The 27463-nt window shown below is 39.6% G+C and overlaps 2 protein-coding genes and 1 non-coding gene across 6 annotated transcripts; all 3 read right to left on the bottom strand.

Annotated features, from left to right (window-relative positions):
• Nucleotides 1-45: 45 nt before the first annotated feature.
• Nucleotides 46-11668, bottom strand: cratb (carnitine O-acetyltransferase b). Its single transcript, XM_077589886.1, has 16 exons — nt 11504-11668; nt 11228-11313; nt 9831-10058; nt 9027-9145; nt 7862-7915; nt 7275-7440; nt 5793-5967; nt 5520-5610; nt 4515-4602; nt 4321-4421; nt 3947-4066; nt 3271-3393; nt 2269-2404; nt 2120-2182; nt 1887-2024; nt 46-503 (listed from the first exon to the last, which is right to left on the bottom strand). Exons 2-16 carry the CDS (start codon nt 11276-11278, stop codon nt 300-302), a joined length of 1857 nt encoding a protein of 618 aa, XP_077446012.1. The 5' UTR covers nt 11279-11313; nt 11504-11668; the 3' UTR covers nt 46-299.
• A 219-nt stretch (nt 11669-11887) lies between these two features.
• On the bottom strand, nt 11888-26802 carry LOC144066671 (uncharacterized). Of its 4 annotated transcripts, none has more exons than XM_077589883.1 (7): nt 26617-26802; nt 24874-25067; nt 24356-24532; nt 22397-22489; nt 16979-20851; nt 13217-13436; nt 11888-12572 (listed from the first exon to the last, which is right to left on the bottom strand). In XM_077589883.1, exons 1-7 carry the CDS (start codon nt 26765-26767, stop codon nt 12553-12555), a joined length of 4728 nt encoding a protein of 1575 aa, XP_077446009.1. In that variant the 5' UTR covers nt 26768-26802; the 3' UTR covers nt 11888-12552. The 4 variants fall into 4 exon arrangements, with proteins under 4 accessions (XP_077446009.1, XP_077446010.1, XP_077446008.1 ...); XM_077589884.1 differs by having other exon boundaries at nt 13295-13436; XM_077589882.1 differs by lacking the exon at nt 11888-12572 and having other exon boundaries at nt 12579-13436.
• trnak-cuu (transfer RNA lysine (anticodon CUU)) lies at nt 26327-26399 on the bottom strand. The gene has a single exon. It is a non-coding gene; the product is annotated as a tRNA-Lys (tRNA).
• Nucleotides 26803-27463: the final 661 nt, after the last annotated feature.

The raw sequence follows: 27463 nt of genomic DNA, 5'->3' as shown, positions 1-27463 counted from the left end.
AGATTGTGTCAAATATGCTATTCAAGCAACAACACTATTAGTCACCATCAAATGTTTCCTCCGCCATATTTTGGTCCTTCACAAACAAGTGACCTATAAATGTGGATGATGATGACAACAGTTAAACATACGGTAGATACAAATACTTTGTCTGAGATTCATACAGAAGTGTATGTGATGCTACTGCGAATGAAAAACATTGAACACAAGAACTAAACCTTCATAAACAGTGACATTCTTGAATTTGTGTTGCTTAAGAATAAGAGTGGAAATTAGAACACTCCCGTTTTTTTGCAGGTCTACACAGTAGGTTCCAGTAGCTCGTACAGTTGGCAAAGGGTTTCCCTTACAGCGACACCAAGAGTTTCTGCATTGGTTTCCTCGCAGCAGTTGAAAGCAGTTATAGAAAAGTGGACGTGGTCAGACTGAGGGTTGTAACAAATGGCGTAACCGTCAGGGACCAGGGGCCCAAAACACATCACGCTATCTGTGTTTGCAGGCACCTAAAGGAAAAACAACCACAATACTAAGCTTGGGGTTGAGATCAAATACTGTATTTTCCAGACTATAAGTCACATTTTTTTCCCATAATTTGGCTGGGCCTGCGACTAATACTCAAGTGCAATTGATGTTTTTTTTTCTCTATTGATGTTGTGTTTTTTAGGCTATAGTCAACTGGAAAAACTGTTAGACAAACAGATGCCTATTTAGCCTGTTGTTCTTCATTTTACTGTTGTAACTTTAACATATTTTTGTTCCTGGTTTCTAATAAAAAAAATTCCCCTCCCAAGAATGTGCGAGTTATATATTTGTTTCCTCTTTATTGTGTATTCTTTGGCTGGTGCGACTTATAGTCCAGAAAATACGGTACATCCAAATAGCCACATTCGCAATTGTATTCTAAATTGTCATTTCCTTAAAAAAATATATACAGTCGTACCTCGACATACCAGTGCCCCGACATACGAGCAATTTGAGATACGAGTAAAATTTTGAGCAAATATTTATCTTGAGATACGAGACTAATTTTGTTATACGAGCAGACAGCGGACGCGAGTGGCTGCTCAAAAGAACATCATGGCCACTGTCTCTCTCCCCGCAACTCCCTCGTGTAATGTCTCTCTGGTCGCAACTCCCTCGTCAAATGTCTCTACGAGCACTGGGCGGAGCATTGCATTTTTTCAGTGTTTTTCCCCCGTTAGTCAATGAGAATGGCGGAGCTATCGCTAATACGAGAGTTAGGAGAGTATATACTACTTCTCGTTGGCAAGTGGTCGTGCGTTATCCTATTGTGAGAACGTTTGTGTGCATCATTTTGGGATTATTTTGAAGGGAATACAAAAGCAAACAACCCTCGATAGGTTGCATCTGAAAGTCAGGGTGGAGGCGGGGCCAATAGAGCCAACCCGGGAGAAGAAAGGTATCAAAATTTAAAACAAAATTAGAATTATGTTTAGTGTAAGGTTAGATCAAACTTATTTTTGAGTGTGTCTGCATCGTCATCCAAGTTCATTTCAATTTGTTTATGTTATGTTACGAGCGTGTTGCCGTGCAAAAAGTCCCCCCCCCTCCTCTCTGTCTGTCTCTCTCCGTCTAATTTTAATAATATTAAACACATTTCAGTAGTATTAAACTACTAGTTATTTGTTACTTTATTAATAGATGGCAAAATAGAACAAATAAAAATGTTTTTCCAATCCAATATCCTGTTTTTGGTGTTTTTTTCAGAGGGTTGGAATGGATTCATTTGTTTTGAGTTCATTTCTATGGGAAAAGTTCATTTGAGTTACGAGTAAATCGACATAGGAGCTCAGTCCCGGAACGCATTAAGCTCGTATCTCGAGGTACCACTGTCTATATAAATGTGGCCAACCCGTGAAACACACCTGCCCAGTTCGGAGTTTCCAATGAGTTGCCAGGCCAAAGGCAGTATCCATGAAGATTTTAGGAACACTAAGTCCCTCTTCAATGGCCTGCAACTTTAGTGCCAGCAGGTGTCGGTCAATACCGTGTCCTTTAAGTATCTGTACAGAATGCAAGTATGAGAATTGTACTTTACAATGACAGATGTTTATAACTTATGTATTCAAAAGTCGATGTACCACATTAGCATGGTTACCTTCTCAGTCAGAGCTGAATAGGCATCAATAGCTTCTGTCAACAATTGGAGCTTGGCTTCATGCTGAACCACAAGAAAGAAAAAGGAAGTGTTTCCTCTTTTACTACAATAGAAATTTGAAATGGAAAATAAAATGCAGATTTGCTTACCGACACTGATGGATCGATGAAGGCAAGAATAAATTGAAGTGTCTGGGTGGAAGGCGAGCGGATGTACTCGGTCCTTCCTTTCCGAAACATCCTCTGAGAGGCGATGTCGCAGGAAGCACACACTTCTCCATGAACTCTAAAAACACAAACAGAAAACATCGAAAAATACTATACTAACATGTAGTATTATTCAATTTCCCTCACATTTGTTTAGTAAATTTCAAACTTTAAAAGACTAAAAACTGCCTTCTTTATACACCAATTGCACATTGATGCGCTTGATCCAAGATGGCGCCGTTCACGCGGGAGCCAGTGGCAGTAGCTCTGTCCACTCTTATTTGTTTTTTGTGTTTTACAGCCCTTCTATCTTTTTTTAAAATACATTTTAATATTTCTTAATACATTCCTTTTTACTTTACTTTGTACTTTATACTTTAATGTTTTAACAACTTTCCTTGTTCGGTTAGCCTGGCTTCTTTTGGCTACTTCTTTTTTTTTGGGAACCATACAGCCATGACGAGCTGTTACAATACGCAGAACACAAACACAAACAACACACAAAAAGCCAAAACCCAGGAACGGGAAGCAGAAAAACAAGAGGGAAGTGCTAATGCACACATTTATGAATAAATAATCATACAGCTAATAGAGACTGGGACGTTATTAACGAAAATACAAACTTAACAGCGGAGGTGCACGCTGACGAATATGCAGACATCTACTCAGAAGAACAGGAAATACGGAATAATACTCCCAGAAAAAGACATGCCAGAACACAGGGTTTATATACACAGACACGGGTTGATGACAAATCACAAACACCTAGGTCACACGATGCAAGGGTAGCCAAGAGGGACACATCAGGCAAAAACGCATACAAAACACACAAGGAAAATAGACCCATGCACTAACCCGAATAACATGACAATTAAAACATCAGCTTCGTTTCAGAAGTAGCAGGAAAATGTAAAATATCATCCAGTAAAATGTCACTTTCTTTACCTGTAGTAGGCCAACTGCAGAGCTACCTGTATAAAGGAGTTGGGACTCAATTTGTGCTTTTTGGGAAGGTCTTTGCCAAACATATTAAAGTTGAAGACATTCACATCCAGGTCATTGATTAGTCTGAAAAAAAATATCCATGAAATATTTCAGATGAGTGACTTTTCTAATATTCTTCTGTGATTTAAAAGGCACAAGATATAACTTTATAACGTAAATTTGAGATACGTGTTTACGTTATGTTACGAGCGCGTTGTCGTGCAAAAATTATCTCTCTCTCTCTCTCTCTCCCCTCCGCGAAATGCGTCTAATTTTAGTACTATTAAACACATTTTAGTACTATTAAACCACTAGTTATTTGTTACTTTGTTAATAGACGGCGAATTAGAACAAATAAAAATGTTTTTCCAATCCAATATCCTGTTTTTGTTTTTGTTTTCAGTGGGTTGGAACAAATTAATTTGTTTTTAGTTCATTCCTAAGGGAAACGTTCATTCGAGTTACGAGTAAATCGACATACGAGCTCAGTCCCGGAACGAATTAAGCTCGTATCTCGAGGTACCACTGTACTAATTCTTTGGGTTTAGGAATGGAAAAAAAAAGGTGATTGACCATTTACAGACGATAGGTGTCAGGCCACAAATAATTCAAATGTTATCCAAGTTATGTAACTTACATATCAAGATTTTGTTTGGCATTCTCTATGTCTCTCTTGATTTCTCGATCTATATTGAAGTAAAGCTTTTTGGGCATTGGAAGAGGGACCAGTGGCGCTCTCCTTCTGTCTGGAGTGTCACTGCGAATGAGGCAAAACAATTGCTTCAACACAGAGTGAATATCATAAAAAGTACAAATTGGCTCTTTTGTTAATAAATGAACACATTAACTTGATGACCAAAAGCATGCTATATATTCTGTATGTAAAATCATGAACATGAAGTACTTGGGTACTAGCATAAGTTTTCTTTAAAAGGATATGAAGATTTGAATTGCTGTAGAATAAAAAGGCTAAAACTAAAACATGTCATCTTAATGAAACTTAATGAATACCAGTAGCGCAAGATAAAATCCAGCAGTGTGGCTATGGGTGGCCCTTCAGCTGTGGCTTGTTCATACAGAAGACCCCAGGATCCGTCCTCGCCGATCACAAACTGTCCAAACACACAAAAAATCAACAAACCGGCATTGCAAGCAAGTCCTTTTATCTTTTGTCAATGTTGAACCTGAAACTCTTGGTCTCTCACCTGCAGAGTTTTGTCAAACCAGCGGTTGCCACTGTTGGAGAAGGTCCCGCCCCCGTGCAGGACCTGGGCTGCTTTGCGACTAGCATATCTGTCAATCAAAGTGGCAATCTCCTATATTTATATATATACACATACACATATATATATATATATATATATATATATAGTCACATTTTTGGAAGTTCAATTTTATATATACATAAACATACATATATATATATATATATATATATATATATATATATATATATGTACATACACATATATACATATGTATACATATATACACATATATATATACATACAGATACATATATATATATATATTTTTTTTTTTTTTTATATATATATACACACATATATACATTGGATTGGATTGGATAACTTTATTATTATTATATTATATACATATATATATAGTCGCATTTTTGGGAGTTCAATTTTATATATATATATATATACACACATACATACACATATATACACATGTATACATATACACATGTACACATATATATATATACATGTGTATATATATATATATATATATATATATATATATATATATATATATATATATATATATATATATATATATATATAATTGAACTCCCAAAAATGCGACTATATATATATTTGGGAGTTCAATTTTTTATTTGATCAGAAATCAAGAACAATCATAAGTGACGTAATAATAGTAATATGGAGAACATCTGGCTAAATAGGCATCTGTTAATCTAACATTTTTTCAGATAACACTAGCCTTAAAAAAAACAACATAACAGATTGTCTGTGGTCAGAACAAAATAAAAACATAAGTTGCTCTTGCGTAGTAGTCGCAGGCCTAGCCAATCTATGGGGAAAAAGTGCGACTTATATAGTCTGGAAAATAGGGAAACTGCAAGCTTTCCCAGTTTAAAAAAAAAAAAACTCAGTTCTACCGGTTTGCAGCTAAGTAATGTTATTAATTGAAATATAAGTGTGTGTGCTTGCATTTGTTCTTACTTCTCATCTGATATCCTCATAACTGGAGAATCCAGACATAGCGAGAATAGACCCTTCTCGATCGACCGGACTGAGTCACGGTTAAGTTTATCTGGGTTACACAGACAAAAAAGGGACAAAGGACAACAAAAATAAACAAATATGTAAATTGATAACACGTGAAAAATCCCACACATACCATTTTAATCCTGACGATTTCTTTTAAAAGCAAAGTGAACTGAAATGATGGCAAAAAAAAAATCATGTATAGATATTTGAAGTTGCATCGAATACCTTTCAGCAGGCGGTTGTAGGCCTGACCCCACGTGTGGCGATGTTCACTTGTCAGGATTCCCATTGGCTCCTTGTCCGTCTTCCAGGACTGAGATCTGATCCTAAGCAGCTGGCCGTGAATCTGGCTTTCTGTCAGGCGGGAGCCGTCACTGTTGTACACATCCAGCTGGAAAAACTGAAATCACATTTGCGGTGGCTTTACCTTCTCCTTGTGGTTTATAGAAAGCTAGCAAAGGCGTCTACCATTTTGCATCTTTTATGCTTTGTTCATCTTAGATATTAGGAATCCTAATAGAAAATTTGCATGCAAGTCGAGTCACCTGATTTTGTGGCTCTGCCGATAGGAAAGGAAACAAAACACTGATTGAGTCAAATGTTCGAAACAATTTCTTTTTCTTCATTTTTTTCCGAATATTTGAGCCTTTTAAACTCACTCTCTCATGATTATAATTTTGAGAGCTGGTTTCAACAGTAACAACCCGGCGACCAAACGTCCGTTCTACCAAACATCCGTTCTACCAAAAGTCCGGTCGACCAAACGTCCGGGGACCAAAGGTCTTTCGACCAAACGTCCGAGTACCGTTTTAGATACCCAAATCTTGAGATTGTAGGAGTGGCAATGCTCGGTCGGCTTCAAGAAGTGGTTAAAAGGTACAGTGCCGTGAGAAAGTATTTGCCCCCTTCCTTATTTCTGTGTATATTTATCGCATACAAAGGTTTCAGATCATCAAACCAATTTTAGTATGACACAGAGACATCACATCAGCTGCCGTCTGCAACAGACTGTTCATGCTAGAACACCCTCTAATATTGCAGAATTGAAACAATTGGCCAAAATTCCTCCAAAGCATTGTGAAAGACTCATCACAAATTATCGTAAACAATTTCAGTTATTGCTGCCAAAGGTGGTACAACCCGTTATTATCGTATTTTCTCGCATATAAACCGTATTTGTAACTAAAAATAAAAGTAAAATTCAACGATTTCAAGGCAATTTTAAGGGTGCGGCTTATATGCGAGAAAATATGGTAGGTTCAGGGACCAATGACTTTTTCACAGAGGGCCAGACAAGTTTGTAATTTTTTCTGCATTGGTAAATAAAATCATCATTTAGAAAGTGCATTTTCTCTTTTCTTGGGTTGTCTCTGTGTCATACCAAAAATTAATTTGATGCTCTGAAACCTGCAAGTGTGTGATAAGTATGCAAAAAACACAGAAATTAGGAAGGGGGCAAATACTTTTTCACGCAGTGCATCTGAATCAGTATTAAAAATAGTTGGCATTCTTTTTTAGATTGAATTTACTTCCTCTTTTAATGAACTTGAAGCATTACGAGGGTGTTTAATTTCGATATTGTACATAGACGAAGACGTTTGTTTTTATTGAATCTGTAGCAAATTGCAATTTAAAATGTATGATGGACGGGTAATGATCAGAAAGTGTGAGGGAGGAATGTCAAGTCATGAACAGAACTTTTCCCACCTGATAGTTTCTGACCACAGTGATGTGCGTCGGTGACCGTCGAGAGGTTCTGTGGTGAACGACGTGGTCGTGTTTAGGACCCGGGATGCGACATGAAGAGAAAAGCAAGGGATAGAGCTCCATACATAAAGGTCTGCCACGCATGTATTCAACAGGTAGCTGTCCACTGAAACAGATTGACAACATTTGATCATTGAGTTCACTTGATTGAAGAGTGAGGGGATGGCTGGGTGAAAGGGAATCAAATGTATGCAAAAAGTAGGTTTTTTTCAAGATCATATTCTAAACATATTTTTGTGAGGCACTCATACTCTTATAAATAGTGGGCAAGTATATTTAGGCACAGATTAACTTCATAAAGCAAAGTAATACAGAAACCATGCCAGTAGGGTTAAAGGTCGACATACATAAATAGCAATGTGCCCGTTTACACACTCATTAGGGGCTTACTGTAGCTTGGGTGTAGTTCAACAGTTCAACACAGCATAGTGACAAATGTGAAAACATATTTTCACCATGATCTTTCTAAACATGAAGCAGAATTCTATTACAAGTACATAAAAAGCACAGTACTATACAAGACTTACGCGTCAAGTTTGGCCTTGAATTCAAGTACTGCTGCAATCAGTTTGGATGCAAACCTGAAAGGGAACAAAACCCATGCTGAGTCTAGAATTAGTTTTGCTGTAACATGTCTACAGACATTGGGAAAAAAGAATTACTGTTTTTGCTATAGTGCCCTTTGATGAAATGAAATACTTTTTTTTTTCTGAAAAGCTGGGAGTGCGCCTTATATATAGACCAATATTGATGAATCTTTTTCTGAAATTCCCTTTAGCACAGCTCTATCTAGTGGACGTAAAACACAACCCATCACTACTACTAATACTACTCCTACTCCTATACTACTACTAATACTACTCCTACTACTATAACTACTCCTACTACACTACTACTATAACTACTCCTACTACTCCTACTACTACTACTCCTACTACTCCTACTACTACTACTCCTACTACTCCTACTACTCCTACTACTCCTACTACTCCTATACTACTACTACTCCTATACTACTACTACTCCTATACTACTACTACTCCTACTACTATACTACTACTACTCCTATACTACTACTACTCCTATACTACTACTATTCCTATACTACTACTACTACTACTACTACTACTCCTACTCCTACTACTATACTACTACTCCTACTATACTACCACTACTACTACTATTACTACCACTACTACACTACTACTACACTACTACTACTACTACACTATTACTACACTACTACTACTATACTACTACTGCTACTACTATACTACTTCTACACTACTATAACACAACCTCCCTCTACCACTATTACCACAGCTCAATTTTATGGATGTATAACACAATCAATCCCCTTCTACTACTACTACCACCACCAACACTATCACTACCACTACTCCTACTGCGTCTTATAATCCGGTGCGCCTTATATATGAAACCAATTTTAAGACCATTCATTGAAAGTGCGCCTTATAGTGCAGAAAATATGGTACTTGAGTACCTAAAATGGTGGACCACTTGGTAACACTTTTGTACATCTACACTCATTTAGAGCTGTTGCTACATAAAAACATGGTTAAAAACAACAATATTACTTCAAGATCAACCCAACATAACAGTATCCTATTTTAAAATGAGCTTTACTCCTTTGGATAGGAGATTAGCTACTTGCACATCATATTTACTCACAATAACTGGCTCCTCCAGCCATTGTAATCTCGTCTGGGGAGAGAAATGGCCGGGTTGGAGTGTACAGGCAGCGGCAACCGACTCTCCAAGTAAGCCCACTGCACCCACCAGTCTGTGATCTACAAGGGTTATACACATTCATTCAAATATATGTTGTTTCATGTGAGAACAGGTAACCTGCTAAAACGTTTCACTCGGGATAATTGCTAAAGTTTTTGGGGAAACTCCCATTGACCTGTTTTTGGGGATTGATATCAAGCGGAGATTGACATTTTTATGTATACAGTATATTTAGATATTAATAGATTAGTCTTTTGACATGCGTATCTTCCTGACAACCAGTAAATCATATGTGTCCTCTGTAGAGGACATTTGTAAACTAAAATATCTCCCACCCAGTGTATCCAATCACATTAACCCCTTTTGGCCTCTATAGAGGACATTCTGAGCTTTTCAATGATACCAAATTTCTTTTGCAGTATTCCAATGACTTCACATAGATTGGGGAATTTCAAATTAAATGTCATTGGACAACATGTTATACCTGGTAGTCAGGAGGATATAGCTGTAATATTTAATAAATATATGCTTTTTGATCATTTTACTTGTGTACTTGTATATCTATGTATATACGTATAGGCATGAAAACATGTATTGTGGTAGTTATAATGGGAGTGATCCTACTTTGCGGTTTTTCAATTATGGCGGCCATCTTTGGTCTACATTAACCACGATATTTGAGGGATGACTGTACTACATGTCACATCTTCCAGTGGGGAAAAATCAATAAATAAAAATACACACCCAGTTCTCGGTGGTTCTTGCCCTCTTCTCCAGATGCCTCTGAAGCTCTGGTCCGAGACCTCCACGCATAGTGAACTCACGAATGACCTTACGGGTGTGGTTGAGCTCGTCGGTGGGTATCAGGGGCTCCAGGCTGCTCATGTAGGCTTGCAGGGTCTGGTTTAAGGGGGGCACTGGCTGCGGCGGCACTAAGGTGGTGGACATACCCCGCTCCGGTCTGGATGTGATCTGATGGAAATGTTCAAAATTGTACTTTTGCATCTTGAGGAACAGTCATTCCACTCGTTTTATAGGACACTTCATGAAGGTTGCCAAGTTGTCTCCGTTTTTTGATTTTTTATTTATTAGATTAGAACTTTATTTCATCCCGTATTCGGGAAATTTCTTGGTTGCAGTAGCAAGACAGACATAAGACACAAAAGGCATTGTAGATCTAGTTAAGAAACTGGAGCCACATACAGAAAGTCCACAAGGTGAGGATCTTCTGCAGACTGAGACTGAGGTTACAACATGTATTTAAAGTTCCACTCTATAGAGGGTAATTAGCTTGGTGCAAAATATGGTATGAGAATCTGCTTATGTCCTTTGTATTAATACATGTGCATTTTCTGCCATTAAAAAAACTTAAACCTATTGTTCATCTTTGCAACTTTAAAAGTAGTTTGGTTGATGAGGAGGAAAATATTTGGGGATTTTGCTGTAGCTGTTTATTAAAATGTATGTGGTCCATTGAGCATTTACATTATCATAAGTTCTATTTGTAGCATTAAGTTAGCCATTTTTTCCATGAAATATGGTTCATAGTTTTATTTTTTATTTTTAGATTACATTTTTCATTGAGTGAAATAAAATAAATACAGCCTATTTGAATTATAATACACGTTAATTATAACTAGAATATGAAAAGTAAAATTAAGTAATTTTGCAAATAATACTTGCTTTAATTGTATTTGGAAATGTGACTCCAATCAAGGCGGCCCAGTGGACGAGTGGTTATCGCGTCGGCCTCACAGTTCTGGGGTTGAAGGTTCAATCCCAGGTCGGTCCTCATAGTGTGGAACTTGCATGTTCTCCCAGGGCTTGCGTGGGTTTTCTCCGGGTACTCTGGATTCCTCCCACATTCCAAAAAACATGCATGGTAGGCTGATTGGACACTTTAAATTGCCATTAGATGTGGGTGGGAGTGTGCATGGGGGGGATTAAGCGGTTCAGAAAATGAGATGAGATGGTTGGTTGGTTGGTTGGTGGACTTTCAAAGTAAAACATGGCCGACCAGCAGGAACCTTTGCAAAACCTTAATATAACATCAACTTGTCCACTCAGAGGCAATATTGCAGTTCACACTTTAAGTAATGTATGTCTAACACAAGCACACAAATATTTACAAGTATACTTACACGAGTAAACCATAGTCTGCACACCCCCGGTTGGATTTTGCTGGAAATCATGTTTCTTCTAATCAAGTCTTCGCTCGCCTTGGCATCTGTCAAGCGTGTTCAGCATATAAATAATAACCTCCAAACTTTTCGGCCTACTTATATGCCCTCCTTTAGCACAGTCGTTTAAGGATCAGATGGTAAAAAGTGAGCCGTCCCCCCATCGAGGAAGTCATCGTCTATCAAGTAGATTCCGGTTGAAAATAAAACAAAAATATACAACAGAGCCCCACCTACCCTCACTACGTCTTTGTTAAGTTCGGAAACTGGAGCATGCAACGCCTCACGTACTGGAGTGAACTCTCAACTAGCTTGCACGTGTTGACGTCAAAAGTGTTTCCGTAAACGAAGCTATAAAAACTAGCTGCAATACCGCAGCAGTCCATGGAATGTCGCTGTTTCACCGGATCTTCCATTATTGTGAAAATTGCAAACATTTACAGTAGAAAATAAGAAAAATAAGAAAACAAACAATATCATGCATACAGGACAAAGTATTTATGAAAAATGCTTCTAATAATTCTTATTGAGCTCATAAATTATACACAGGAAAAAAACAGCATTTTTTAGGTCTATCTATTGTAGACAAACAAAAAGGTTATTAAAAACAAGAACAGAAACAAAAATTCTTGTATATTTATTATATTTTTTCATATTTGCTTCAAAATAGATCAAACATTTGGTGCAGATTCTGTACAGACTTTATGCAGTTTGTTTATTTACAAAGTATTCATGTGTGAATAATACATAAATCTCTGAATGACAGTAGTTGTAAAATAGTAATGTCATTTTTCATTATTGGTAATACTATTAACCCCGTGTTTGCCATTTTCGTAGGACAAAATAGTAAAATAACAGTTAGCAATTTCTTATTTAAAAGAATATGCAAAATAAAACGGTGTCACAATGAACTGATCACCATTATATCTGTGTGGTTTAAGTACAAAGCAGGCACAAGGCACTTAAATGACACACCTATCACCTGACTGACTTAAATTCAAAAATAGTAATGCTATTAAAAAAGATAGAACGACAGAATATACAACAGTCTTAATCCATTTCAAAGACAAGTGATCTTTTTCCCATAGAGCACCCAAAACTGGTGCACATGATGAGTTATATCTTCACATTCATCCCATGAAAATAAAGATAACACATAACTTGCCATTAGACAAACTATAAACAATCAATCAATGACTGTTTTCAACACATTCAACAGAAGATTTGAAAAGCTCACGGTAAAACCGGATTGCGTCATATGGGCATTTTGACGAGGCGAGTGTCGTCTACCGAGGGCAAGACTCATCTGGAAAAGAGGGGGTAGAAATGGGAGGGAAATAGTGTGAGTTTCAGGATTGTATTTTATTGACTCGAGCGCAATTTTCATTCCCACGAATAAAGGTTGCATTTCTGTGACAGCATTCCTCGATCTCATGACTCTTCAGCTTTTCCTTTTATGACATGCGAACACTCACGGCTGACAGCGGGTGGCTCTAAAGCAGCCATACCCAAGGATTACCCGAAAAGAAGTTCCACTTACCAAGGTAACTGCATGCTACAATTACACCAGTTAACTCATTGATATAAACTAATCTCCATTTCTTGTTTTTCCACACACAAAAATGTGCTATTTCATCCACTGTATACTATACATAACAACAAAGTTGGGTTATTAACACTTTTTAGACATCTTTTTGCTGACAGTTTTTTTTACCTAGGTCTACAATGTCTTCTGTGTCTGTGCTTGCTACTGCAACCAAGGCAATATCCCGAATACGGGATGAAATAAAGTTATAAAATAATCTAAAAATGTACTATTTCATCCACTGTACACTATACATAACAACAAAGTTGGGTTATGAACACTTTTTCGACATCTTTTTGCTGACATTGTTTTAAAGTACTAAAATGATTACACGTTATGTTTTTTGAGAAAGGGGTGAGACTGACCCACTCTTAGAACCCGTCCCAATGCAGTCCCCAAATTCTTTGGGCTCTTTGACATGAGGGCTCGTACGTCTGCTTCACCTTCTTCCTCCTTTGGCTCCTCCCCTGGAAGCATCTCAGTTCTCTCCAAGTCTTGGGGGAATGGGGTGGACACCAACATGGAGGTCTCGGAGGGATACTCGCACACTTGCTCTAACTTGTTCTCATCAAAACATACCTTTCCCTGTAATGATCAAAAGAAACACATTTTTATTCACCTTAGTCAATTATAGTCCGTTTTTACAGTGTTGTCATTCAAATGTGATCATCCAAAGCTCATTTTTAATTCACCTATTCATGGATTTTTGTAGTTGAAATATAATATTATAATTTAGAAGTGAGTTTAGGGGGTTCAGTAATAGTGGTTACTGTATATATTTGTGTATTTATTTTTATTTTTATGAACACGCTTATCTGTCCTTTTAATGAGCGAAATCAGGTGTGGAGCTGACAGCATCAGCTCATCATGAACAAGTTGTGACAGTTGCCCCTTAAGTGATGCATTGATCTTGGACAATTCAAACATGTGCTGCAATTTTACTCTTAGAAATCGACGCCGTTTGGTGGTGATGGGATGAGAGCTCACATTTCCTTTACTGTCTACCTAGAGATCACAATAATTCTACATTTAATACCTCTATTCAATCAGACCTGACAAAACGGTTTAAAAATCCATCTCCAAGTATTGATACGGAAACATTCCCAAAATGTCATTGTTAAACATCCATAAATAAGGAAGGATTAGCAATTTTAGTAAGTGTCCTCACCAAGGACAAGAAGAGAAAAGCCAGTTTAAGCCCTTTAAATATTAAATATTATACTAATGAGTTGCTAACATGAAAGACTTTAGCACGGTGGAGGATGTTTACACGCCTTTAATGTAATGTCAACTGACAACATTGAGTTTAACACAACAGGAAGGTTCTCTTAGAATAGTGGCCAGGACGTTTAATGCAACCCTTGTGTAGTCATTGCTCTGGGTTATCGGCATTACATTTCGTGTTTGGGTTGTCTTTTGACCAAATGATTTCTCAAGTGGCTTGTTTGCTCCAATGCCAGAGTAGTACAACTACAGAATACACAAAAATACAACGCAAAGCGATCAAACGACAGCCTTCACATAACTTTCAACAACATGGGTGACCCAATTTACACTTGCTTACCTCTTGAGACTGTCTGGAAGAGGCGGCGGCGGCGGATAAAAGCTGTACATTAGCCTGGCTGAAGGACTCACAGTGAGGCAAATAAGGCTTATCCTGAGACCCAAGAGTCCACCCTATCCTATCAACCTTATGGTTAAGAAACCAGAGGCTTAGAATGGTAATGGATAGAGTCGGGACAATGTTACAACTGCTTGGGGGTGCTGGAGCCTATCCCAACCAACTATAGGCACCAGGCAGGGGATAACCTGAATTGGTGGTGGCTAGCCAATCGCAGGGCACAAGGAGACGGACAACCTGTGATACTACTCACATTCATACCTAGGGGCAATTCAGAGTGTTAGACCAGCCCTCAATGCATGTGTTTAGAATGGAGTACCCGGAGAAAAAAAACCTACCCAAGGCCAGGGAGAATGAAATGAATACATTCTGAATGAAAATGTAGTGTAATCTACATTAAGAATAAGGATAAGGGCAAGAGAGTATCGTCTGTGAGGATAAGAATTACAGGTACTGGATAGTTTCATAGGATGTATCGATTAAAAGTCATTGCAGTAATTTTCTGACTACGAGCCACTACTTTTTACCCCAACTTTGAACCCAGTGGGGATTTATTTTGAATTTTTATTGGATAAGGAGTATTTTCTTTTTGTGTAAATATCCAACAATACAATGTAGCTTATCGAATATAGGGACAAATATCGTTTTTTTTTTTGTCAAAATAGATGGGTGTGGATTATAGTGAAGTGCGCTACATCGTCTAAAAATTAGAGTATTTTTTTGGAATAGAAACCTCATGCCACCTTTTCTGCCACTGTCAGGTATTCATTGGAGTCCATTAAGTTTGAATGAGGAATTAAAACATTGCTGCCAGTATTTTTAGCAATTCACATCTGCATTTTCCAATAATGTTGACACATTAGGACCCAAACTCTTGATATTAATATTTCACCAACACACATTCAGTACATCTAGTTGCTTTGGTCACGTCCAAAAAATGGCAGCATGTGACCAAAAACTAAGTGTTCACTATTACACGTCAAAGTGCCAAAAAAGATTGAACCTAAATAGATGCCTGACTCAACACAAACATTGGTATGTACATGGGAAAGGGGAAGAAGTATGCATCACTGCCCTTTTTTGGGCAAGCAAGTGTGCAGAAAAAACCCTCCTAGCCTGACATTGTGGTTTTCCTTTCTAAAGTTCAGTCTCTCTTTACCAGTGTTGGGCAACTTACTGTCAATATTTTATATATAGTTAGTCAGTGAGTGTAAGGAATTTCTTTTGCCATGTGAAGACATTAGTTTAGGTTTGTTTTAGTCGTAGATGTAGACGAGGATTCGACTGACTGACTTTGAAAAGAATGGCTGGAAATGCCGAACGTTTTGTGAGCTTTGACACTTATTTGCACGAAACCTAGGAAATGTGTGCTGCTATATACATCTGGAAATGATACAAGTACCTGGATAACTACCCATCATTAAAAACTTTCCAGAGTGTGGACGTATTTGTGAATGCGTGCATATATACACATACATATATACATACATATATACATACATACATATACATACATATATATATATACACATAAACATACATATATATATATACATGTATATATATGCAGTAATTTTCCATTTTATACATTATGACAATTTTATGGCATCTTTAGATGTAATTATTTAGCCAACACCCATCGTTCACACTACTAACCTATCGTTTAAGGACGTGTGTAGATTTTTTTTTAAAGTCATTTATCACTACCAAAATGGAACGACATCACAGTTACACAGCACCCAAAAAATAGAAAGCCAGAGGAAGCATTCTCACAGACTGCAGAAATTTGCAACTCATTCTGAGTGTGACATGAGATCATTCTCACTTTGGAGATTTTTAGTTGGTGGGACTAAGACAACTGGAAAAAGAAGACCACTTAGAATCCTAATATTTTTTAAGCCTTTCCTTTCCTGCCCGTTTTTTTTTAAATGGATTGGTGTCCTAAATGGTTTGCTATCATTAGTAATAGAATATCATAGCAACTTTAAGCAGTTCTCCCTGCGAGTATGGATCTGGCCTTGGTGAGTTCACAGTTCACGATGATAAAGAGCACAAGTGGCAAGTGGTAGATCCCTGCAGGGCTTTATGGCTAAGAGTCATGATGTCGTGCTTGATAAGGCTTTAACCAGCTTAGGTGTGTCTCTGTGATTGGGCCTCTCAATCAAGGGGGATGTTCTCCCAGTGAAAGGAGATTCCCCGTGACAGACAGTCAGGTGCAAAGTGAGCTTTCCTTGGTCTCAGGAGTTTGACATAGTCTGCCTCTTCGTAATGATCCTACCGAGACTGATTGGACAATTAACCACCACGTTATGGCAACATTCTGGAAATATCTTTTGCTGGATCAGCATGACCGTTAGCCAATCCACAAATTACGCAGAGCCCTTTGAACAAGTCCTTTTGGATAAACAGAGATGTCTAACCAGGCAGATTTGAACTTTGATCTTTGTTCCATCCTGAAACGAGACTAACAATTGAACTGATAGTTTACGAATGACTTCACACTCACCCTTTTTGGTGGACCTTTGGTCCGAATGAGACATGATTTCTCCAAGTTCTGATAGCCACCAATCACTTCAATTTCGTCCACTGTTGGATACTTCTTCTGCACGGTTTCAGCCACACTAGAGGTTGTCTGGGTTTGTGGCATCAGCTGGGGGATTTTTGTATTGACAGAAGTGACGGGGGTGGATGACGTTGGGGTTCCAATAGTTCTTTCTGTTCCCGTGGATTTTTGGGGGGTGATTGTAATGGTGGCTCCTCTTTTCACTTGACCGCCAGAGGCACTGCGAATGGAGAAGAATGTTGGCGATGGTGATGGAGAAGCAGAGGGGGAGGACGAACATGGTGAGGAGGCTGGGGTTGGTGCACAGTCAGAGGGTTTAAGAGATTTGTCTGGAGATCGGCTCCTGAGGTGTGAGGCAATGATTGGGTTTGGCTGTTTGAGCTGGGATGTTGGTGAAAAAACCCTCCTGGGACAAACTTTGTGGTGCACTTCTGGGGTTTCTTTCATCGTGTCTTCGGCCTGATGTTTTTTTAATCCTTTGCTTTGGCGTCCTTTGGCATCCATGTCCTTACAAGTTGTTGACGTCGAGGCAACGTTTTCAGTTTGCACCGATTCCTGCTCCTTATGTTGTAACTGTTCAATTTGGAGTGGTCTTGTCTTAATTCCACGGGTGTCACCCGAGAACACTTTAGCATCTCCCTTCAGTGCATCGGAAGTGACGAGGGGCTTCACCTTAACCAGATGCACCGACGAAACGTCCACGTTTCTTTCTCTTAAACACAAGCCTGACCTTGAGCCAACGGTCTCCAAGTTGTAGATCCGACTCATTGCTGCAAGAGAGTTGGGATGAGGTGGCGAATGAGAAAGAGGTTGCGCTGGAGCAACGGACGATTTGTAGCTCTCGATCCCTTCTTCCTCGGGGTCCCTCGTGTCTTCTACTTGTCCTCCCTCTCCACCTTGATCTTGGCCCTTACGGTGCGTCACTTGTTCTTCCACATGTTTCAAAGTGTCTCGTTTATCCTTGGATATTTGAAGACCTTCGTCGCTATCTTGGAAGGGCGCATTGGCAGGGCTGCTACTGACTTCCTCTCCACTGACAGTGGTTGAGTTTAGAACAGAAACAGGAAGCTGAGGGCACTTTTTCAACACGTCAACTTCCTGCATGGTGTCAAATGCAGACCCGGATGTCTGCACCTCTGTTTTTGCCTCCACAATCATCCTATTTTGCAAAGGAGTCAAGGATTCCAACTCTTTCTCCTTTTCAGTCCCACCCCTTTCTTGTGGATCTCCTTCAGTCAATGCATCAGAAATCATTTTCACATCAACCCCATTCATGCCCTGTGACGTTTTCTGCCTTAGGCTCTCCTGCTCTCTCTGTCTAATTTTCTCTCGCAGAGACTCTACGCGACTCAAGGGCTTGCCGCCGGCCCTCCAACTATCTTTCCTCTCTACTCCTTTTCCACCTTCAGAGTTTTTAACTTCCATGCTTTGACTCGTGGTCTTCTTTCTTGCCATCTCGTCTGCAACATAAAAAACAGTCCTTGGGATCTGGATCTCAAGGGGACCTGGAGGGATCCCCACAGCGGCGATTCCTTTGGGAGGTCTGGGGTTTACATCATGAGCAATGGACTCATTGTGAACTCCCTGTTTGTTGTTGTAAGATTTTTCACTTTTGTCATTGATATAATCAGGAGCATCTACAATTTTTTCGATTTTGTGGATCAGTTCTTCGGTGTGATGGGACAACAGATCCCACTCTGCCCCTCGATCTGGTACAGTACTGAGCAAATTGGAGCTCTCCTTGTGGTCCGATTCAATCTTGAAGCAATTCTCGGCCGTACTTCGATGGATACATGCCTCCGATTTGTCCAATTCATCCCTTTTGTCGCAAATGTGTCCCTCCGAGTATAATCCGGAGTGGGAATCTTTCTCCGCACCGAGATCCAATTTAAAAGCTTTTTTTGTGGGTTTCCTCGCGTCTTTTTCAGCCGTCCTTGCTTTTCCATCTTGCCTGATTGGAATTCTTCTTGCAAATGAAATTCCCTCTGTGGTTTTAATGGAAGCCATCATGAAACCTTCTATATCTTCCTCACCCGGTGTCCCTGTGGCCGTCCTTTCACCAAGCTCTAATTTCTTGTCTTCAGTCCTCTTTTGAAATCCCACTCCTGTATCATTTTTTCTCTCTATTGCATCACTCTGGCTTTGATTGGATAATGTCCCATTTTGACGCTTTACAAATTGGTCTTTCTCCAAAAATGGTGAAGACCCCATTTTACACTTGACTGGCATTTCCTTGGCGTAACTTGTCCCACTCCTGTCTGAATGTATCCGTTCACGTGGTTTCCATCCATCTGGATCCAAGCCATTTTCCTTCGAAGTGACAATTCTATCAGAGAAGCTAAAAGAACGTTTTGGCACACCTTTCACCGGCACATTTCTCCCATGGTATGTCCTCTCTTCGTTGCGATCATCATTTTCCCTGGAGTTTTTCCACCTACCCGGCCTGAGGAAATTGTCGGAACTTTTTGATCTGGAGGGAGGCTTACGGAACTCCCCAAATTTGGAGAGAAGTTGGCTAACTCTGCCTCCTCTTTCATAAAACACATTGTCATCCAAGCTATCTTTCTTGTTATCCTTGATCACTACTGCCTGGCCACACGGTCTGTCTTTTTCTTTGGAAATCTCCTTTTCCCTCGTCCATGACATTTCAGTTCTGAGTTCCCTACACCAGTTCTCCATCTTGGCCTCCATGGTGCACATCTCAATATCCTCTCTCCCCAAGCCTTTACCTGCTCCTCCTGCTCCTCCTGCTCCTCCTGCTGCTGCTGCTGCTGCTGTAGGTCGCTCTTCACTGTTCAGCGTGGGTTTAATGATCAAAACATCGGAGGCTCGGATCTCCGTGACACTGGCACCCCCCGCCAGGATCTCCCTTAGATCCATCTTCATCCCCCTCTTTCCTTGCAAGTCCTCCTCTGGCCGCTCCGCCTCCATCTCTCTCCATTTTGCCCTTTTCTCGTCACTAGCGCCGCAGTTCTGTTCGATGATGATGATATTGTCTGCACGGATGGTTCGAAGACAAGGGACAAGTGGAGAAAAGGACCTTCCTGCATTTTCCTCCTTTAACAATTCTTTCTCCTTGGCCATATCATTTGGTGAGTCTTTACAAGGAGCCTTTTCCCAAATCTCCCAGTTATTGTCTCTCTCTTGACTCCTGTCTCTGTTCTTGTCTTTGTCACGGCCTTCACTCAAATCTCGAAACTTTTCTATTTTCTTCTCTATCTTCCTGCCTCTTGCGGTCTCCCCATCATGACTCTTCGGGGTCGATTTATCCTTTTCCCGTTCTTGTATCTCCAACTCACTGCTTCTCTCCTGGCACCCAACATCGTCTTTACCCTTCCTCCACACATTCTGTGTGAGCATAAAGGGGTTTTCATGGACCGGAACAATGGTTTCCACCGAGACCTGACTCATTGATATAAGGTCTACATCTGGCGACTGGCTCGGATCTGGATGGAGGAATTGTTCATTTCCCTGACTGACAGTTAGCCAGTTGTCCGTATCACTTAGGATATCCACGATGGGTTGAGCGTCCACCAATGGGATAGAAGACAGGTCTCTTTCTTTCTCCCTGTCAACCAGAATTTCCTGCTTTGCCTTCCTTCGCTGAATAATCCCTCGCTTCCAGGCGGGCATTTTGGAAAACTTCTCCTCCTCCTCTTTTTCTCTCCTTTCGCGCTCTTCTTCTTCTCTCCTCTTTCTCTCCAACAGGAGCTGCTTCCATTCCGGAAGAGAGGAGGAGGAGGAGGAGGAGACAGACATAACAGAAGAAGAGAAGAAGGGCAGGTTTTTGGCCTGGATGGCTGCGTTTCTTGCCAACTGTGATTGAAAGTGCAGAAATGAGTTCATGTTAAATTGTTTGGAAAACATACAAATGACATTGGCTATGTAGGCAATGCAGTTTAGAAACATGCTGTTCCATCTCATTTCTCATTTTTAAGTATTTGGTCATTTGAATATTTCAAATGCAAATACTTTTGGAGAATTAGAATCTATAATTGCCATTTTAAGGTACAGTCTCCAGTACTACAAACTTTACATCGTGTTGGATTTATTATGGGATGTTTCTATATGTTTTGTAAGCATTTTTAATCAGTAATAAGGCTATGATGATATTATAGATGTATGCATTTTAATTACTTTTGTATAAGAGTGTCTTTAATTTGAGACTGGGACAAACTCGAACTTAAATATTACTAATAATGATTTAAGGGTATTAATCATTATTACAACACATAGTTTACATGTTAAGACGAACTGTATTTATACATGTACATCATGTGTATGTATGTATATTTATATATATATATATGTATGTATATGCAACACGGTTATTTATTTATGTGAATATATATATATATATATATATTATATATTATAATATTAATGAAATAATAATAATAATAATATAATTATATATTATAATATCAATCATATTTATTAGTTTATTTATATATTCATTTATTTATTTATTCCTATATGTATTTATTTATTAATTAACTTATTTATGACCCATCTATTTATGTCTAAAATGTCTTTTCCTGTTTCTGCATTCTCACCCTCTTGCTACAGTGACAATGACATTTCCCAAATACGGGATGAATAAAGTCATCCAATCCAATAGGCAGGGCGAATTCATGAAATGGTTTATGTCAGATATCTTATCAAATATTTGCTGGCACAACAAGAGGTCGTAATGCTGATCAATCATTCCACTATGACCACTTAAACAATCTATCAAAATACAAGTGCTGTAAAAAAAAAAAAGCCTATGCAGAGGTTACAGCGCTTATTTCTAATTTGGACCTTTAAAGAGTTTATCGTTAGCTAGAAATCGTGTGGACCAGTCGTTATACAAGCTGCCTCTGAGGAAATTAAACTTTCCTACTCTTTCTAAGATAAAGCATATTTCTACACCACATCAACTTCCTATTGCAAAAGTCAAAACATTTCTAGCTGACCTCTCTTATGATCTTACAATCAAGATATATTTTACTCACCATCTTAAAGCACCAATGATATTTAGCATGTATTGGGTCAATTTGATATGACTTTGTGCTATTGGTCATTAGATTAAATTAGATTAAAACTGTATTTCATCCCGTATTTGGGAAATTTCTTGGTTGCAGTAGCAAGACAGATATAAGACACACAAGACATTGTAGACCTAGGTAAAAAAAAAAAACTACTATTATACTATTGTAATAAATATGTTTGGACTTTGGGGCTATATTTTTAGGCTAACAAAATCCACAGATCTTTTGTAACAATACAGTTATAACACCCTCATTTTCTATTGCGTACAGTCGTCAAATTTGCGATAGGACATCAACACGGTTTTTTTTTCACTTGAAAGATACTTACAAGAATCCTGCTTCGTATTATTATCCGTCTAATACTTCTGGATCCACTTTGCCTTCTTGTCGCTAGATCATGGCGTCTCCAAAGAAAACAAATCTATCAAATATATATACAATAAAATGAGGTCCCACTCAGAACTGCCTGGTTGCCGGGGCACGGTAGCATCACTATGGTACAGAAAACATTTTCAGGATCTGAGCACCAGGCCTCTAATCCGATAATTACGTTCAATTCCATCAGTAGAGTTAAGTGGCAAGCACCATATTGCAGGACCTACAAAAGGCGTTTAAAGAGAACAGCCGTCTGCCCAGGCTGTAACCCCACCCACCCCCCACCCCCCACCTTTTTACACACGTCTCATCCTTCCGTCTAATTGGAGGAGATGGAAAATGGAGGAGGTCGAAGGGGGCAAACCTGAAGGAGTAGCAAACAGAAAGGATCAGGACAGAATGCTATAAAGTCCGTTGCTAAGATCTTTCTGCATTACAATGACGAAAGAATTGGTTATATATCGAGGGATTACTGTAGAACATAACCCATCTCCATTTTGATCAGTTTTTCTTTGTTTAAATAAGAAAAATGCAGTCACCTTTTGTAACCCAACCCTCCATTTGTTCAGATGCTAATTATCTAGTACAGGGGTAGGGAACCTATGGCTCGGGAGCCTTATGTGGCTCTTCTGGCGGGTGCATATGGCTCCCAGCTAACCTGTCAGTTAATATATGGACGCTACATGTAGCGCTGCTTTAATCATCCTTTTTTCATTAAACGACTCTTTATGGCTACAGTGATTAGCAACAGCGTAACAATGTTGTCAAAAGAATTCGGTACTCGGACGTTTGGTCGACCGGACGTTTGGTCGCCGGGTTGTTACTGTTGAAACCAGCTCTCAAAATTATAATCATGAGAGAGAGAGAGAGTGAGTTTAATATCTAAATGTCTAATATCTGTCATAATTTGACAGAGAGCGAACCCGGCGACCAAACGTCCGCTCGACCAAACGTCTTTGGACGAAACGTCCGGTCACGAAAGAATTCCGAGACTTTTTCTAGTTTTAAAAAGGGGTGAAATGATTTTAAAAAGGCGCCCATTTTCATGTATTTTAAATTCCGAGTAGGGACCTCAAGGAATAAGATTTGAAAATACAAATTGCTTACGGCTTCTCTGTGTGAAAAAGGGTTCCTGACCCCTGATCTAGTACATGACAAAGGTGCAAAAAAAGGTCACAGCGGATCATCCAGGTGAGGGCTCACCAACTCCGCTCCTTAAGGGCACCAACCATGCAGTCTATGTATCACGTCTCCCTCCTCGAATAAATGAAATCAAATGAGCCGTTTCTAACCTTGATGACGATCCTGATGATTTGATTCAGGTATGTTGGAGAAGGGGAAATATGGGAAAACAAACTGGGTGGGTAGGTGCCCTCGAAGAGCCGGAGTTTCTGACCCCTGATCCAGGGTTAAGACATCCAAACAATTGTAGAACAGTGTTTAAGTTTAGTGTTCAAACAAAGTCACATCACAGCAGTGTAGTAACTATACTTTCACTTCTCCTTGGGTTTGCTGTCCGGGCTCCAGGTCGTTTGGGTAAAGAGGCGCACTTTGCCGCTAAGCCGGTTGCATAGGAACGTCAAATCCTGTTTGTCCAACGAGTGTGCCAGGGCTAGGTAGACTGACAACGTTAATGCCATGAGCAGCCTGTCCAGGGATAAAGCCGGCAGGAGCCAAAGCACCACGCCAAACTCCAGGCACACCGGATGACGGTAATGAGAGAGGAACCGCTGAGCCTGGGGACATTTGGAGGACAGCGGCTCACCCATCCCCAAAACATGGTAATACACCTAAACAAGTAGAGGCATGGACACGATAGAAGAAGAAGATTTCTATTTTGGAAGAAAATTTCCCGAGACTTTGGTGGTCTGCCTGCCTTTCCATGATTGTCTTGCTTTATTTGGATGTTTACCTGCTTGATGCCCATCAGTTCAGGGTAGTCAAACATCATAATGATGGTGCAGATGATGGCCCAACAGAAGAAGTGCATGGTGAAGCAGAACAGGGGGAACCAAACACTCCAGGGTGCTTGGCGCACTGACCAGAGACAGGGGGCGCTAGTTACCGGCTGCCAGTAATGCATCAAGGCCTGACAGTGGAAATAAACAGAATAAAATAACAATAATACAGTGGTACCTCTACTTACGAATATTTCCACATGTGAATTTTTCAAGTTGCAAACTGCGTTGATATGCAAATTATTGTTCCAAGATACGATAATGTGTCCAAGCTTCTAAACAAAAAAATTCCGCAAGCAATTAATTTTGTAAGTAAAGGTTCTTAAGTTAAGAGAAAACTACTGTAGAAAAAAAAAAAGGTAGCTCGTGGAAGGTTAACCCCTTGAATAGTGGATCTAGGAGGAAAAAAAATTTTGAACACCCCTGATCTCTATTTTACACAGATTGGATAACAGTCGGATTGCCACAGTACCTGAAGTGCCAGTGCAGTAGTGAAGCAGTACGCCGTCCTGTTCAAGGAGCCCAACATGGACTGACAGACCTGTTTGACGGGCGGCCATGCAAGTAGACTGTGCTGCGTGGTAAAGAGAGCCAGCAGAGCCATGTCTACAAGTAGAGACTTGAGGACAGAGCTGTCCCGCAGGGCTTCACACCATGGTATCGAGTCTTGTCAGGGCAATAAACAGTGGGGGAAGGGAAAATCATTTCATATCATTAAGATCAAAATATATGAGGAGTGAAGATGGCAAAACAATAAGAGAATATCCTACTTTTAGTTTGCTCTATACATACCTGTCAACCTCTGCCGATAACTGCCCTTATAAATGATTATTGATTCAATCCCTTACAAACCCCCCAAAAACCTTACAAACACCGTACGACTCGTCGTACGGTGTTTGTAAGGTTTTTTGGGGGTTTGTAAGGGGAATCAATAATCATTTATAAGGGCAGTTATCGGCAGAGGTTGACAGGTATGTCTATACATCAAAAATTCAACATGAATGTTTATGAGTAATAGTATAGTCAAATGAGTAGAAATATATATGTACACATTTCTAAGGTGTATCACTAAATGTTCTACTAACGCTCTCCTCAAATCCAGTTAGGAACTACTGTACTCCCAATATTTTTTTTTAAAATAAATAATCATGTTTGTGACCTATGAAAAGAATGATGTAGACCAGAGGTGACCAAGTCAGGCCCCTATCCAGTCTGTTTTCCATGTCTGCCTCCAACAACACACCTGAATTAAATCATTGGGATTGGTATGAAGCTTCTAGACAGCTTGCTGATCATTTGATTCAGGTGTGGTAGAGGCTAACCTAACCCTAACCCTAACCTTAACTCTATAGCAGGGGCCGGGAACCTTTTTGACGAAGAGAGCCACAAACAATTCATATTTTCCAATGTTATTCCTTGTGAGCCATACTACAAATTTAAAAGTCAAAATACATACATGTAAACGAGTGCCTTTTCAATTTTTTTTTGTAATTTCACCACTTTTAAAGTGGAAAAAAAACTGATTTTTTAAAAAAGATTCTTATACTGTTGCTAATCAATGAGATGATGCGTTCCAGAAGAGTCTACTACAAAAAAAATGAATATTAAAGCAGTTCTAGATGTAATATCTCAGTTCTGTCACCAGCGATTTCCATATTTTAGCTCACAGGTTAGCAAAGAGCCAGATGCACCCATCAAAAGAGCCACATGTGGCTCCCGAGCCATAGGTTCCCTACCCCTGCTCTATAGGAACAAGTACGTATATGTACTTTAACTCTACTGTACAGTAAAACATAGGAAGGCCAGTTAGGTGCATGAGATTTAATTGGTACTAAAAAGGGGGAAACATTATTTTAAATACATTTGTAGCATGAAACTAGGTCATAACAGAAATGTTACAATGATGTAAGTGGAGAAAAATGTCGCGCCCAACGTGGGGCTCGAACCCACGACCCTGAGATTAAGAGTCTCATGCTCTACCGACTGAGCTAGCCGGGCAGTTGTAGCTAGAGTTTTTTAAGCCGGTTAAAAACATTTTATGCTCGGAACGAGCTGTTGAACATATACATACATACATATTGAAATCGTAATGACATAAAACTTGCCAAGGATGTGTCGACTACATTTTGCATATTGCATCTTGGCGACATTTCACTCGTAAAAAGTTGGCATTAGATAGCACAACTCCTACTAGTTTAATGGAATCTATCTTTACCTTGGCAGAGTGTCGTCTCTCCGGTGATGTTATGGTAAATGGCTCGAAATGATATAAATCGGATAAAATCCGCACCGGATATAAAAACGAAACCAAAATTAAACAAAGACACGGCGCAAAGAGCAAATCCACGAACTGTGAGTGTCGCCATTTCAAGCGCAATATCTTCATTCAGACTCTGCAGTCTTCCGGGACGCGAACATGTCATTTGCAAATTAAGTCATTAGGCGTCGCTGTTTCAAAACCCCATTTCCATTCAGTGGGACGCAAATCAACCAAATAATGCTGCATAAGATAAAAAAAGATCATTTATTGCCTCACCAGTGAAACGCAGCACATAAACCGCTCGCCGGGCCCGGCGTAAACTGAGAACATTTTCTTTAGATTCCCATTTCAAATACCAGTCTTAAATTCAACGACAAATTAAAGTGCGTTCTTATTCACAGGATTCATATGCATTTTCAAAATCAACAATATACTGATGACTTCAGATATATTGATCCAAGATGGTGGCGCGAACGGGTGCAGCGGCTCAATGCTCTCCAGTCCGATTATTCTACTTACTCGCGTCCTGTCCGTGCTTTAGGAGCTCAATGCATTTGTCCACTATTTGCCACATCTGCAAGGTGCTTGCCACCGGACCTCCCGCGGTGGCCTGCCCCTCCTTGAGGAGCTCAATGCATTTGTCCACTATTTGCCACATCTGCAAGGTGCTCCCCACTATCACGTACTTGATGAGGTCCTCCGGCCGCATGCTCAGCTGCCCCGTGTAGGCGCAGTTAAGCACGCCCTCGAAGACCACGGGGTCCATCCAGGGCGGCAAGTACATCCTCCACCTGTTCGTTAT

The sequence above is a fragment of the Stigmatopora argus genome, chromosome 21, assembly GCF_051989625.1.
Source record: "Stigmatopora argus isolate UIUO_Sarg chromosome 21, RoL_Sarg_1.0, whole genome shotgun sequence".
In the NCBI taxonomy this organism is placed as follows: domain Eukaryota; kingdom Metazoa; phylum Chordata; class Actinopteri; order Syngnathiformes; family Syngnathidae; genus Stigmatopora; species Stigmatopora argus.
Note: the sequence above shows the minus strand (reverse complement) of the source record. Positions and strands in the feature narration are given on the sequence as shown.